This window comes from Abrus precatorius, unplaced genomic scaffold (genome assembly GCF_003935025.1).
Source record: "Abrus precatorius isolate BTA unplaced genomic scaffold, Abrus_2018 Scaffold10, whole genome shotgun sequence".
NCBI classification, from domain to species: Eukaryota; Viridiplantae; Streptophyta; class Magnoliopsida; order Fabales; family Fabaceae; genus Abrus; species Abrus precatorius.
In genome coordinates this window covers 23244439-23257980 of record NW_020874292.1, presented here as the reverse complement: position 1 = coordinate 23257980, position 13542 = coordinate 23244439, and the positions used below count along the sequence as shown (strand labels likewise).

At 39.0% G+C, this 13542-nt stretch overlaps 1 protein-coding gene across 4 annotated transcripts; it reads right to left on the bottom strand.

Moving 5' to 3' along the window:
• Positions 1-2649: 2649 nt before the first annotated feature.
• On the bottom strand, positions 2650-12593 carry LOC113870088 (E3 ubiquitin-protein ligase AIRP2-like). 4 transcript variants are annotated; one of them, XM_027506703.1, is made up of 6 exons: positions 12583-12593; positions 11826-11882; positions 10658-10808; positions 10498-10572; positions 10174-10355; positions 2805-3145 (listed from the first exon to the last, which is right to left on the bottom strand). In XM_027506703.1, the coding sequence occupies exons 1-6, from the start codon at positions 12591-12593 to the stop codon at positions 2935-2937; spliced, it is 687 nt and encodes a 228-aa protein (XP_027362504.1). In that variant the 3' UTR covers positions 2805-2934. The 4 variants fall into 4 exon arrangements, with proteins under 4 accessions (XP_027362489.1, XP_027362504.1, XP_027362493.1 ...); XM_027506692.1 differs by having other exon boundaries at positions 10174-10408; positions 10506-10572; XM_027506695.1 differs by lacking the exon at positions 12583-12593 and adding an exon at positions 5948-5956 and having other exon boundaries at positions 2805-3136; positions 10174-10408; positions 10506-10572; positions 11826-12016.
• Between the last annotated feature and the right edge of the window lie 949 nt (positions 12594-13542).

Below are 13542 nucleotides of genomic sequence, written 5' to 3'. Positions count from 1 at the left end.
CAAAACTTGCAAGCTATGGGGTCAACAAATAATTTTAAACAATGTGTTAGCCTTGACTATAAGAAATTATTTGAACTGTCACTATCTAATAAGATTTAAACTTGCATTTTATTTATAGAGCCTTCATATTTCATGGTGCTAAACTCAAAGGATCCTTTGACAGCGTCATAAGACAAATGGTGATCTAATGAATCTTGATTATCAACATGTTCACTACTATCAAGAATGTGATTGTAATTCACTCGAGTCATCTTCTTTCATATGCAGAATAAGGTGCTTTTTGTTTGGGTACCTATGAGTTGTTGTGAACTTGTCATCACAAGTGTAGGACAATCATATTTTCCTTCATAGCTGCATTTCAGCTAGAGTCATTTTTTTAACATTTGTGGTTTTCAAGTTATTAGTATTGATGGACTAGTTTGGTGAGGAAAAAAATAGGGGTAGAAGGGTTGACTGGATGGATTGACTAATAAATAGACTATTTTGAGTTGTTTTTGTTTTAGGCCAAGGGTTGAAATTATAAGATCATATTTTAGTGGCATATTTCTTTTCATATAACTTGGTTAGGGACACAAATCAAATTAAGGTGGTTAGGACTTAAGCAATGATATTACGATAAATATCAGGCTAAAGACTACCAATAAAGCAATCCAACTTGCTTTTGGAAGAATTCCTTGAACCCTGTTAGCAAGAGTTATAAATTGCACATAATAATCATGTACAGTATGGCATGTGTCAATTTGAATAGTTTCACTCTAAAACACTCATTGAGGGATGATCCAAATTCAAGTTTAAGAGCTCATGTAAAAGCAACCCATGAATAAAAGGAATTAGTGTGAGTTAACATTTGATACCAAAGAGCACCATTTTTGTCTAGATGAATTGTAACAATAGTTAAACAATGTTCATCCAATGTATTATAATAAGTGAAGAATTGTTTAACCGTAAAGATTCATTGAAGGAAATTTAATCTTTAAAACTAAAGAAAATTGAGCGTAACACTCAATTACCTAAAATGGTTAAGGAATGGAGACAACAAAACTTGACTTTAGATTAGAGTTGCTTAAGTAACTCATCAATAGTTGACCTCAAATATTTTAAAACAAATGGTATACTTCTTATCTTGCTTGTCTATAATGTCCAACAATTATTTAATATTGACTAAGAATTCCTTTAGGCGAGTATTTTTTGTTATGAAGAGATGAAAGCATTAATGTAATAATTATAGATTAAATAAAGATTTAATGAAACAATTAATAAGCTCAACTATATACTTGTAGTTGATAAATGTTTCTCACAAAAAGAAGTAAATGTTAATGACATTGTGACAGAATTACATAAAAATAATACAATGAAAACGGAATGGAATGAAGGGGCTAATTTTCCAAAAATAGAAATAACCCCACAAAGAAAGTGATGAAAATGGGATCACTCCTTTCATATATTTTCTCCCCTCTAATCGAAACTTTAATACTACTTATTAAACAAATCATAACCATTCAATCTGGTATTCGTTATTTTGGACATCCAGCTTTTTCTCATTTCCTGATGCAAAAGATCCGCAGTCCCATGTCCATCTCCAAGTATCTTAATTTCTACCTTATTTACCCTTATTCGAACATAAAAGTATAAACTTTCTTTATAATCCTTCACCGTTGATGTAATCAAATTTAGCTTCATTTATTAGTTTTGCAATATTTTTGTGCCATCAACTCCTGTATGCGGAAAAAGTTGTGAATGATTCCGAATGGGTGGTCCCAACCATCTGTACCAATATCACAACACATTTAATTACTTTTGTTATAAATTATAAGAATCACATAACTTAAGACCATACAAAAATTTCTACAACTTTATCATAAGTGAACTAAATTGCATTAGATTCGCTTGTTTTTTCAAAATCAACGGCCCATTTCAAATTACCAAAGTTTTTTTTAATTTATTTAAAATTCCACAACAAACCAGTATGGACCGCCTGTAGTTCAAAATTGACCTGCATGGGATGCATGACTGCATTCAACGTTCGAAAATATTTTCTTTCAGCATAAACTAATCTAAACTTACACTTCACGTGACCCTCGTCACTTTAGGCTGTTCCCTGTCCATGTTATATATAAGTTTTTTCATCTTATCAACTTTCTTTTTTATAAATCACATTTAACAAAAATTATATAAATTAATAAGAAATAAAAATTAACTAAATTTTTATTTTTTAATAAAAATTATAACATTTTTTTATCCTCATTTTAAAATTATTAAACTTAACAATACTATCAACATTTATCTTTATTATTTATCAAAGATAAATTTTAAAAAAACAAATACGTCATAATTATATTGTTTATGCTTAAGTAGGCATTAAAAAACCAATTTTTTAAAGTTTAAAAACACGTGGACCCCGATGAATAATTAAACAACACTCCGCATGCAGAGATGCAGTTAATATGTCAACTGCAATGGATCTTTTTCATGGCAAATCCCACTACAACATGCGGTAAAGTGCATTAGCCGAAAATGAACTTAAAAAAATTACATTAGCCGTTGTGATCGTGAGAACCGCAAGTTGATATTAGTGAAGTTGGCATTTGATGATATTTCCATCAAGTGGATTCATGATGCAATAATAGTTGTTTTGGGAGATGGGTATCAGTGAAGAGATAAATATTTTAAACTATCAGAGGCACACAATACGCAAACCTCTTTCTTAATAACATACGAAATTCAATCTGTACAAGGATATACAAATGAGGTAGATACAATTTACCATCTCAACTTCACCCCCAACCCACATTTAACACGGCTGGATACTTCTAGAAGACATGGGAAGCAAGCACTGCACTGCAACTCTATAAACTAAATTTACCGAATTTATGTGACTAAATGTGAAGGGAACTAGCCTTCATCCAGACAGTAAAATCTGTCTGATGCAATCACTTATCTTAGGTGAGAGTCATATGTGTCAAAAAGGGAGTCTGGAATGATCAAAGGCAACTTATCTATGTACATGAAAAGCCTTCTAAGATTCTCCCTTGTCACTGTCCCCATGTCTACTACGTCCCTACTATCAGTGAATACCCACAGATCACCTGAGTTCACTCTCTTAAGACTGTCGCGGCAAAAGGGGCATGACTGTGATCTTGTCCTCCTGCAAAAACATACACCTTTCAACTAAACAAGGGAACAGATCACAAACATGGAGATACGGTGATTTAGTAACTAAAATTTCATATACTGAGATGTGGGCCAAGAAGATATGAGACCTCAAAATAATACAGCAGGTGTATAACTACCAATTTCAACGAGAATCAGATCACAAGCATGGCGATTTGGTTAGACAACTACACAGAGAAAGTCATGTCAAACAAAGAAATTTTAAAGAGTTTCTGACGAACCATATTAGATCCGGACATTGCAAACAGTTACAGCACATCACTAGACTTAACTTGTTATTTGAAAAGAATAATTATTAAGAGTTTCTCAGCATAACCTAACCAGTTAACAGCATAACAGCTGCCATTAACATAAAGGGCGCAGATTATCAATGCATCGAGATTCAAGAGCCTTAAGAGACAAATCTTTCATGATTCCATTCAGTCGGACGTGTACAAATCACAAGCGAAACAGAGCATTCTATCAAAAACAAATAGGGAATCACCTGCGTGTACAGGGAGCAAGGAGGTTGATAGAGAACACAACCAAAAAAGAGAAAGAAAGTATGGAAGAGATACTCTGATATATGTATATTGCTGTATGAATAAGGAAATGTGAAAGATTGCACTAGCAATAGTAAACGAAGAACAAAAGATAGTAACTCAAGAGAGCACCACGCTCCCCTTCCCAAGCCACAATGGCCGCTAGATCAAAATGAATATTCTCTGCCTTTCCCTGATTCCTTCCTCTCACCAATAACCAACTCCCCTACCTCCCATCTCTAGTGGGCCCCAAAACAACCCACTCAGCCTAACTGACTAGTCCTCCCTTTTTAAACACGTGTCACCCTTTTACCTCTCCTGGAGTATACTTTCCAGGTCTTCTCTCCCTCACGTATCTGCTGCCCGGGTATCTCACTGTTAGCTGGGCTCACGAATGTATGGGCCGTATCACTTGCCACCCCTTGAGGAACAGTCTTGTCCTCAAGACTGAAAGAAGGAAATTGGTTACGCATGACAAAATCTTCCTCCCATGTAGCCTCTTCAGCTGGACGTCCTCTCCATTTAATCAGCCATTGAGCCACAGCAGTCCCATCTTGCAGCTGAGTTCTTCCAGCCAGAACTGTTTCTGGTTCGATACCCTCCTGTATGTCTATTTCAAGACCCAAGGGTAGAGCTGCTTCCACTACTCGATTCTCCACAGCTTTCTTCAACTGAGAAACATGAAAAACTGGATGAACTTTGGACGATGGGGGTAGATCCAGCTGATACGCAACAAGGCCAATGCGTCTGAGGATAGTGAAAGGACCATAAAACCGAGCAGAAAGCTTCTGGTTAATACGCTGAACCACTGAATGTTGCCTGTGTGGTCTGAGTTTTAAGTAAACCTGGTCCCCTTCTTGAAAAGAGACCTCCCTCCTATGTGAATCTGCTTGTTTCTTCATATTCTGCTGGGCTCTAGACAAATGATACTTAAGTTGATTCAAAGCCTCATCCCTCTCGATCAAAGCCTGAGCTACTGCTGCCACTTTGGTCTCACTGGGTGCGAAACTCAGAACCGAGGGCGGTTTCCTACCATAGACCACCTCAAAAGGTGTGGTGCCGATAGAGGAATGCCAGGCAGTATTATAGCACAACTCAGCCCAGGGTAACCAGAATGTCCACCCTTTTGGCTGTTCTCCTGCAAAACAGCGTAAATACGCCTCCACATAGCGATTGGTAACCTCTGTCTGGCCATCCGTTTGAGGATGGTATGAAGAACTCATCCTAAGCTTTGTCCCATATAGTTGGAATAAAGCTGTCCAGAAATGGCTCAGAAATATCGGATCACGATCACTGACTATCGACTTGGGAATCCCATGGAGCCTAACCACTTCCCTTATAAATACTTCAGCTACCCCTTTTGCAGGAAACGGATGCTTCAGGCAAATAAAATGGGCATACTTTGAGAGCCTGTCGACTACTACCAAAATGACATCGAACCCCTTAGACTTAGGTAAGCCAGTTATGAAATCCATGGATAAGTCATCCCACACTACCTCTGGAATCTCCAAAGGTTGCAGCAAGCCAGTTGGCGACAGTGTAGAGTACTTGTAACGTTGACAGATGTCACACTCTTGGACATAGCGCTGGACCTGTATTTTCATTCCCACCCAGTGCAGATTTTCAGCTAATCTGCGATAGGTCCTATAATATCCTGCGTGGCCGCCTTGTGGAGAGCTATGAAATTCATCCAGCAACTTAACAATCCAGGGAGAGTTCGCAGGTATCACCAGTCTTCCTTTATACAATAAAACTCCCTAAGTATAAGAGTACCCAGCCTTAGCATTAGCACCCGACTGTATTGCAGCAATGATCTTTTTGAGATATGGGTCTTCTTGCACCCCTGCTGTCAAATCTTTTCCTTCTACCCACAGTGGAAAAGAATTGATCATCCTCAATTCTACAGGCTCATCGCGACGAGATAGTGCATCAGCCGCTGTGTTCTCCTTTCCGGGTTTATATTTAACGTCAAATTGATACCCCAATAACTTCGTAATCCAGCATTGTTGGTCAGCAGTGGTAATTCTCTGCTGCAATAGAAATTTCAGGCTTCTATGATCAGAATAAACCACGAATTGTCTTCCCAATAAGTATGGACGCCAATGCTGTATGGCTAAGACTAGTGCCATGATCTCCTTCTCATATGTAGACTTGGACAAACTCCTGTCAGCTAGTGCTTTACTAAAATAGGCGATAGGCCTGCGATCTTGCATGAGCACAGCCCCTACTCCCCTGCCCGATGCATCGCACTCTACCTCAAACACCTTGGAAAAGTCTGGTAATGCTAGAACAGGAGCTGATGTAATGAGCTGCTTCAGCTGAACAAAAGCATTTTGTGCTTCCACATTCCAGTGGAATCCCTCTTTCTTTGTCAATGCTGTTAAAGGTTGAGCCACTTTGCCATACCCGCATATGAACTTCCGATAGTATCCCATGAGGCCCAAAAATCCCCTGACTCCCTTGACAGTGACGGGAATTGGCCAGTCTAAGATTGCTTTAATCTTGATGGGATCCATAGCAACTCCAGCTTCTGAAATGATGTGACCTAGGTACTCCACCTCCCTCTGTGCAAAACGGCATTTCTTCGGGTTGACATAGAATCTGTTTTCCTGCAACACTTTCAAAACAGCTCTCAGATGTCACAGATGCGATGCCCAGTCCTTGCTGTATATCAGGATATCATCAAAAAAAATCAACACAAACTGACGAAGCAAAGATCGAAACAGCTCGTTCATGGTGGCCTGGAAGGTAGAGGGAGCGTTGGTGAGGCCAAATGGCATCACTAGGTATTCGTAGTGACCACTGTGAGTCCGAAAAGCAGTCTTCTCTATATCTGCTTCGCGCATACGAATTTGGTGATAGCCGGATTTAAGGTCCAGCTTGGTGAAGTAGGTAGCTCCATGCAATTCGTCCAGCAACTCTTCCACTACTGGGATGGGAAACTTTTCGGGGATCGTTACCTTGTTGAGAGCTCTATAGTCGACACACATACGCCATGTATTATCTTTTTTCCTCACCAATAACACAGGGCTGGAATAAGCACTCGTACTGGGTCTAATGAGTCCTAGTTGCAACATTTCTCGCACCTGCCGCTCAATTTCGTTCTTCTGAAAATGCGGATACCTGTATTGCCTCACTGATACAGGACCCTGTCTAGGCAGCAAATTAATCCCATGATCACACGGTCTTGTAGGAGGTAGCCCCGTAGACTCTTGAAATACCACTGCCATTGAGGACATTAAGCCCTGCAGTTGTCGCTGTTGTTGTAAAGACAGGATCTGATCCTCCTTATTTTCTTGTTCTCCCCTCGCAGCAAAACAAAAGGACTGAGCACTATCCGGATAAAAACTGCGAACCAAATTATGTAGAGAAGAAACCACCTGACCTGGCCGTGCTGCTCCCTGTAGAGTGAATTCTTGTCCCGAACTCTGGAATCTCATGGTCATTGTCTGCCAGTTGGTCCTCACTTCTCCCAGAGTGCGAAGCCAGGCCACTCCTAAAATGAGATCCAACCCACCTATGTCCAATACATGAGCATCTATCAAACAACCATAGTTCCCAATGTTCACCGGAAATTGTCTACACACTCCTGGGGATATGACTCGATACCCATCGCCCAGCTTGATGCTCATTCGTTTAGCCTCCTGAATTAATAGACCCAATGACTCCACTAGTTTGGGGGAGATGAAGTTGTGGGTCGCACCACTATCCAACAAAATCAGAATAGGGATGCCATCGACTTGTCCCTCCACCTTCATTGAAGATAACTCCTCTGCACTCTGCCCCTGTGTCTGAAAAATTTCAGCCGTGCCCCAATATTCTAGTCTTTTACACTCCCCTTCCTCTTGACCACTCCCCGCTTCTGTCTCCTCTTCTTCGACCACTAACACTTCACCTTCTTCATTAACTGTCTCATCCTCCCCCAAGAGGATGACCCTCATTTTTGGTTCAGCACACTTGTGAAGAGGGCTATATGGTAACCCACAGCGGAAACACAATCCCTTCCTCCTCCTTTCGTCCCACTCTTGAGATGTCAGATGGCGGACTCCCCTCGTGCCCGGACCTGGGGCCTTGGACGTTTCTGGGCTTGCTCCCCCTGTAGGCGGACCACCCGATCTCCTGTCCTGCCTCGGCGAAACACTAGCATCTGGAGGACTTCGATTCCAGGCCTGATGCTGAGAGTTGGGTCGGGAAGTTTGAAACGGTGTTCCCGTAAACCCTCGCTGCCCTCCAAGCCTACTGGGTGGGCCTCCGCCTCTCTTTAGGGCTATCTCAATATTGCGGGCCACACGCATGGCCTGAAGACGCGTCTCTGGGTTCTGGACTCGAACCCAATTCCTAATATCCTCCTTAAGCCCATTAAGGAAGTAGCCCACGTACTGTTGCTCGGGCTGGCGAGGAACCAACGAAGCCAAGTACTCAAACTCTTCCACAAACTCCTAGACCGTTCCTTTCTGCCGTAATGCTGCCAATTCTTCATACGGGTTCTGCAATTCGAGCCCACTAAACCTCTCCAATAATTCCTCTTTGAACGTGGTCCAATTCAGCCCCGAGTGTATCTCCATTAGTATAGTGAACCAATGGATCGCGGTTCCGCTCATGCTCACCTGAGCCAAAGGTAATTTCGATTCCTCGGGAGTCTGATGCACGCAAAAATAGAGCTCAGCTCGAATCAGCCATCCCCTCGGGTCGGTGCCGTCAAACACCGGTAACTCCACGCGCCTGGCCACTGTGAACAGGTTGTCTAGAGTCCCTGCAAGGTTGTCCATAGTGAGAGTGTCTCTGGTCGACCGTTCCTTCTCTCTGTCCCTCTCTGTGCGGTTTTCCGATTCAGCGGTCACAAGTGATTCTGGCGACTCTTCGTTCTACGGCATCTTCTCCAGTCTCCGTACCAAACTCGCAATGTATTTGCGGAACTCAGCCTGCTCCTTCATCTCTTGCTCCAGGCGTTGTTGTCCCTGGTTGACGACGTTCGCTGCTGCCGACAACTCCGACAACGTCCTTTCTACCACCCCCAAACGCTGGTCCATCGCCTCCAACCTAGCTTGATTTCGCGTTTCCATCTCCTCCGTCACGTTTATATCCGGCAGGTCGGACCAATTGATAGAGAACACAACCAAAAAAGAGAAAGAAAGTATGGAAGAGATACTCTGATATATGTATATTGCTGTATGAATAAGGAAATGTGAAAGATTGCACTAGCAACAGTAAACGAAGAACAAAAGATAGTAACTCAGGAGAGCACCACGCTCCCATTCCCAAGCCACAATGGCTGCTAGATCAAAATGAATATTCTCTGCCTTTCCCTGATTCCTTCCTCTCACCTATAACCAACTCCCCTACCTCCCATCTTTAGTGGGCCCCAAAACAACCCACTCAGCCTAACTGACTAGTCCTCCCTTTTTAAACACGTGTCACCCTTTTACCTCTCCTGGAGTATACTTTCCAGGTCTTCTCTCCCTCACGTATCTGCTGCCCGGGTATCTCACTGTTAGCTGGGCTCACGAATGTATGGGCCGTATTAGAGGTCCACTGTTCCCGTCCCCATTTCCCACCTTAAGGAAACCACTCTGTTCCCATTCTCCAATTCCACACAAGTCAACAGCAGAATCTCCAACATTGTAAAATTTTGAGATTGGCAAGTACTTTGAGGGGCATGTGTGAAACATACTTGTGCACACACGCAGCCCAAAAATATGAATTTAAGCTTACTATACAAGTATCAATATTGGATACAGATATGATACAAAACTACAAATGCATCCCCACTTTTGGAATACCTGTGCGTCACAGCTTAGGACCAAGACCTAGAAATATACAAGATAACTTCCTTTCGCAACTACTTATTCTTGACAAAACAGATGCAATCAACTCTATTCAATTCTTTCTCAATCTAACACCGGTTTGTTTGAAACTTCTTAATTGATTATTTACATCAAGAACTATGAGATCCCATACCTATATACACACGGTGCCTCTCATGGCATCACACCTTCAGTCACACTGAATTCTCAGAACACTTGTGATGAGACTGATGACTATTATTCTATTTCTGTTACACTGCTTGCAAAGTCTATCATGTCAGAAGCCATCATACTTTACATGGTAATAACAATTATGATCACTCACGATGAGGGAAGTGGAGGGGAAGTGAGGAGGCAAAGATTCCTCCTCTTCTATTTTTGGCTCCTTACCAAAATTCTGAGGACTTGGGAGGGGAGGCATAATGCTTTATATTGAACCGTGCTGACAAAATTATCCTGAGATTTTATTTTTCCTCCCATCCCCTCCATTAATACTTGAAAGGGTTTAACTGACCCAAATAAAAAAACAACCATAAATCATTTTGTTTGAGAAATAGAAAGAATCAAGAAGAAATTGAAACAATCTCACAACTTCATACTTCTTAACATCAACAATTCATGGCCATAAAAAATAAGGGAAGTGTGAGAGCATCAAAAAGAGAGAAAAGAGAGAGTACCATTCATGGTAACATTTCAGGCACATGACATGGTTGCAGTCAGGCAACACAATCTTACTATTCATTTCCATGCATATTCCACATTCTTCTTCTCTTTCAATGTCTATGTCTGAAAATTGTCCGTGTTCCTCATCATCTCTTTTACAATACCTCTCCATGCATACAGCCTTCTGTTTTTTATCCTCTGTATCAGTTATACCCTTTTGCAGTTGCAATAAAGAGGGATAGATTACAGCTGATCAACACAAAAAAATCGATACATCGGAAATTCATATACTGTAATGCAAACCAACTCATTATCATATATATTTACGAAACAAAGGCAGATATACCATAGAATTCCCTAATACTTGCTTTTCTTTCATGAGTTGACATGGTAGTTGTCCCATCCACATACACCTGCAGCATGAGGCAAATTTGTCAACTGTCACCTTGACCAAGTTTCTCAGTTCAATTTGAACATTCAAAAACCCAAACACATTACCTTGTAAATTAGGATTCTTAACAGTCCAAGAGCTCCTGCAAGATTGCAATCTGTCCATTGCACCAAAAAGAGAAAGAGGTGCGCTGCTGGACTGTATGACATTCTCATCTGAAGGCACGCTCCATCATATTCCATTGGAAAATCGGACGCCCTACACATTCAATTGCACGATGAAGGGATAACTTTATGCTGATAACTTATAAGAATGGTTGGACCAAGGAAGAAAAGGCATTTTTCCAAGGAACGCCATTCAGAAGAAATCTGTTATCTGTGGCTCCTCTAGACAAATTTTACTAAAGGCTCATCACAGAAACAACAAACTTCAAAACACTGAACCCAAAAAAAAAATAAACCAGGTAGCCTGACACTGTAACTGAGAAAGATAATGCATTGTGTAACAGAGATCAGGGAGCAACAAATTGATATCAAAATCATCATGCAGATGCAGTATACACTAACAGCCAAATCGCTAAGGGGACCATTCAACCCCTGCCAACAGGTGACAAGTTCACGCATACCATCCAAGGAGAAAAATACTGTACACACAAAACAAAAGTCCAGATAAATGAAATTATGAAAACAATAACAAAATCTTGTCCTCATAACCACATTATCCAGCTTTAATGGAAGCCAAAATAAGCAAAGTTTTGGAGATAAGATACACGATGAAACAGTAAAATACAGTCATTTACAAAATAAAAAACCCGAACTTATATTATGTCACTAGTAGTAAGCAAACAGGTGGAAGTCAGATGAAAATTTCCACCAAAGCTTTTGGGTCTGGCTCTCGGAAGATAAGGTACAGTGAATGGAGTGGATGATAAAAGAAAATTGAGAATTACTTGAACCATGATTCCATGAATTTACAGCAAATTAAATGCATCATATTCATGAAACAAATTTGATGGTTGACTGAAGAGGAAAAGCACATACATTGGAACAAAAATCAAGGGCTCAAGCCCAGAAAATCATTCCCAAACCAAAATAAATTTCACTCATGATCCAATTCAAAAAATAAAACAAAATCTTTCTAAAAAAAAAAGGAAATAAATGAAGGGTGTCTGAGTCTAACAGTCAACAACACAAACAAAAATTGACCAAAAGAATGATTTTTCCAAAATGGGTATGAAAGAAAAAAAAGAATGATGAAAGAGAGAGAGAAACTGACAGGGTATTAGCGTGGTGAATATCTGCTTCAAGCAGTTTCAAGGAGTCCTTGAAAGACCTTCCCATGGAACCTATGTACATAACTCTCTCTCTCTCCCTCTAACAGACGATAAACAATGATCTAAACTCTAAACCCAACTCCAAAACCCACACCAAAGTTTCATGCTGTCTCTCTCTCTCTCTCTCTCTGGAGTCTAGGAGTAGCAGTTGCAGTTTCCTGTCACACACTCTTCTTCAAAGCCATCACCAAGAGCTTTTGGTTGGACACGTGGCGTGGCGACCTCAAACATTATTATTTTAGTATAAATTATAAATTTCATTATTTGACATCCTATAATTATATATTTAACATTGTATTTATCTCTTCTTTATTTTTTATTTTAAAATATATACATATATATAATGAATAAGAATAGAAACAAACTCTTTTGTAACACAATTTTAATTATTAATAATAATTGTATTAGAAAACATAACACTAACATTTTTCTGTGTAAACAAAAATTTTATTGGGACCCGGATGAAACATTTTCCGTATTTTATTGTAACTATTATTACTAATTATTAATTGAATTTGAATATTAAAAGGAGAGAGAGTAAAGATGATTACTGATTCCGTGGATGAATATGTGAGGACAGTCTTATCCACTTCACCTTATTTTTAGGCTTTGATAGCTTTCCCTCCACGCCCCGCTGATGGCTACGCGTCCACTCCCTCCCTGGCTCCCTCTTTCCCCTGCCTATAAGCATCTATTTACACTTTTGCCATCATTTCCTTTTTCTTAATCTTTTATTGTATGTTAAAATCAACTATTAAGTACGGATAATAATGGCTCTAATTTAGATAAGTTATTGTGACATATTCATGTGAATTATTACTCATTGAGTAATTATATATCTGAATCCGGATTTATTATCCATCCTTTAATTAGCTTAAACATGGTCTATTAATATACCAAAAAAGTTAAATAATTGTAAAATAAATTAAAATATTTTTTAAATATTAAAATTATTTGGGTATTTATTTTAATTTTTTTAATACAGTTATTCAATGATTTTTTGTTTTAAATTATTTGTTTTAAATATTTGATATTTTTAAAATCATTGAAACAGGCTCGCTATTTATATGTTTCATCACATGAACATCAATATTGAGTTCTAACCTTTTAATTTAACTAATCTTAAATAAAATAAAAGGGTTAAAATTAAAATTTATTATTTTTTAACATCTTTCTCTAGGGCATATTTGGAAGCCTATCTGTTTGAAAGGTCGCAATTGGCGTCTGATGTCTTTTTTATTAACTGCTTGCTCTTCATTTCAACTGTTCGTCGTTTTGGATATTTCGATTATGTTCGTCGTTTTGTAAGTAATTGTTTTATATGTTTTATATTTATTCGTTTCATTTTCTCTCCTCGAAAAAATTATAAAAAAATTATTGAAACAGTCGTATTAATACAAATTTAAATTAAATTATTATGTTATTTTTATGGGGTAAAATAAAATACGCTTTTATTATGCACTTTTTTAAAACAAGTATAATATCATTGTCCAAGAATAGTTCTATAATTGTTATTTTAATACATGTGAAACAATGCTCGTAAGGAATATTAACAAGTATTATAATTTATAACATGAATAATTGTTTTGGACATTTAAATTATTATTTGTTCGCCGGACATGGTTAAAACACGCCAATCATTCATATACCGTTTTCGAA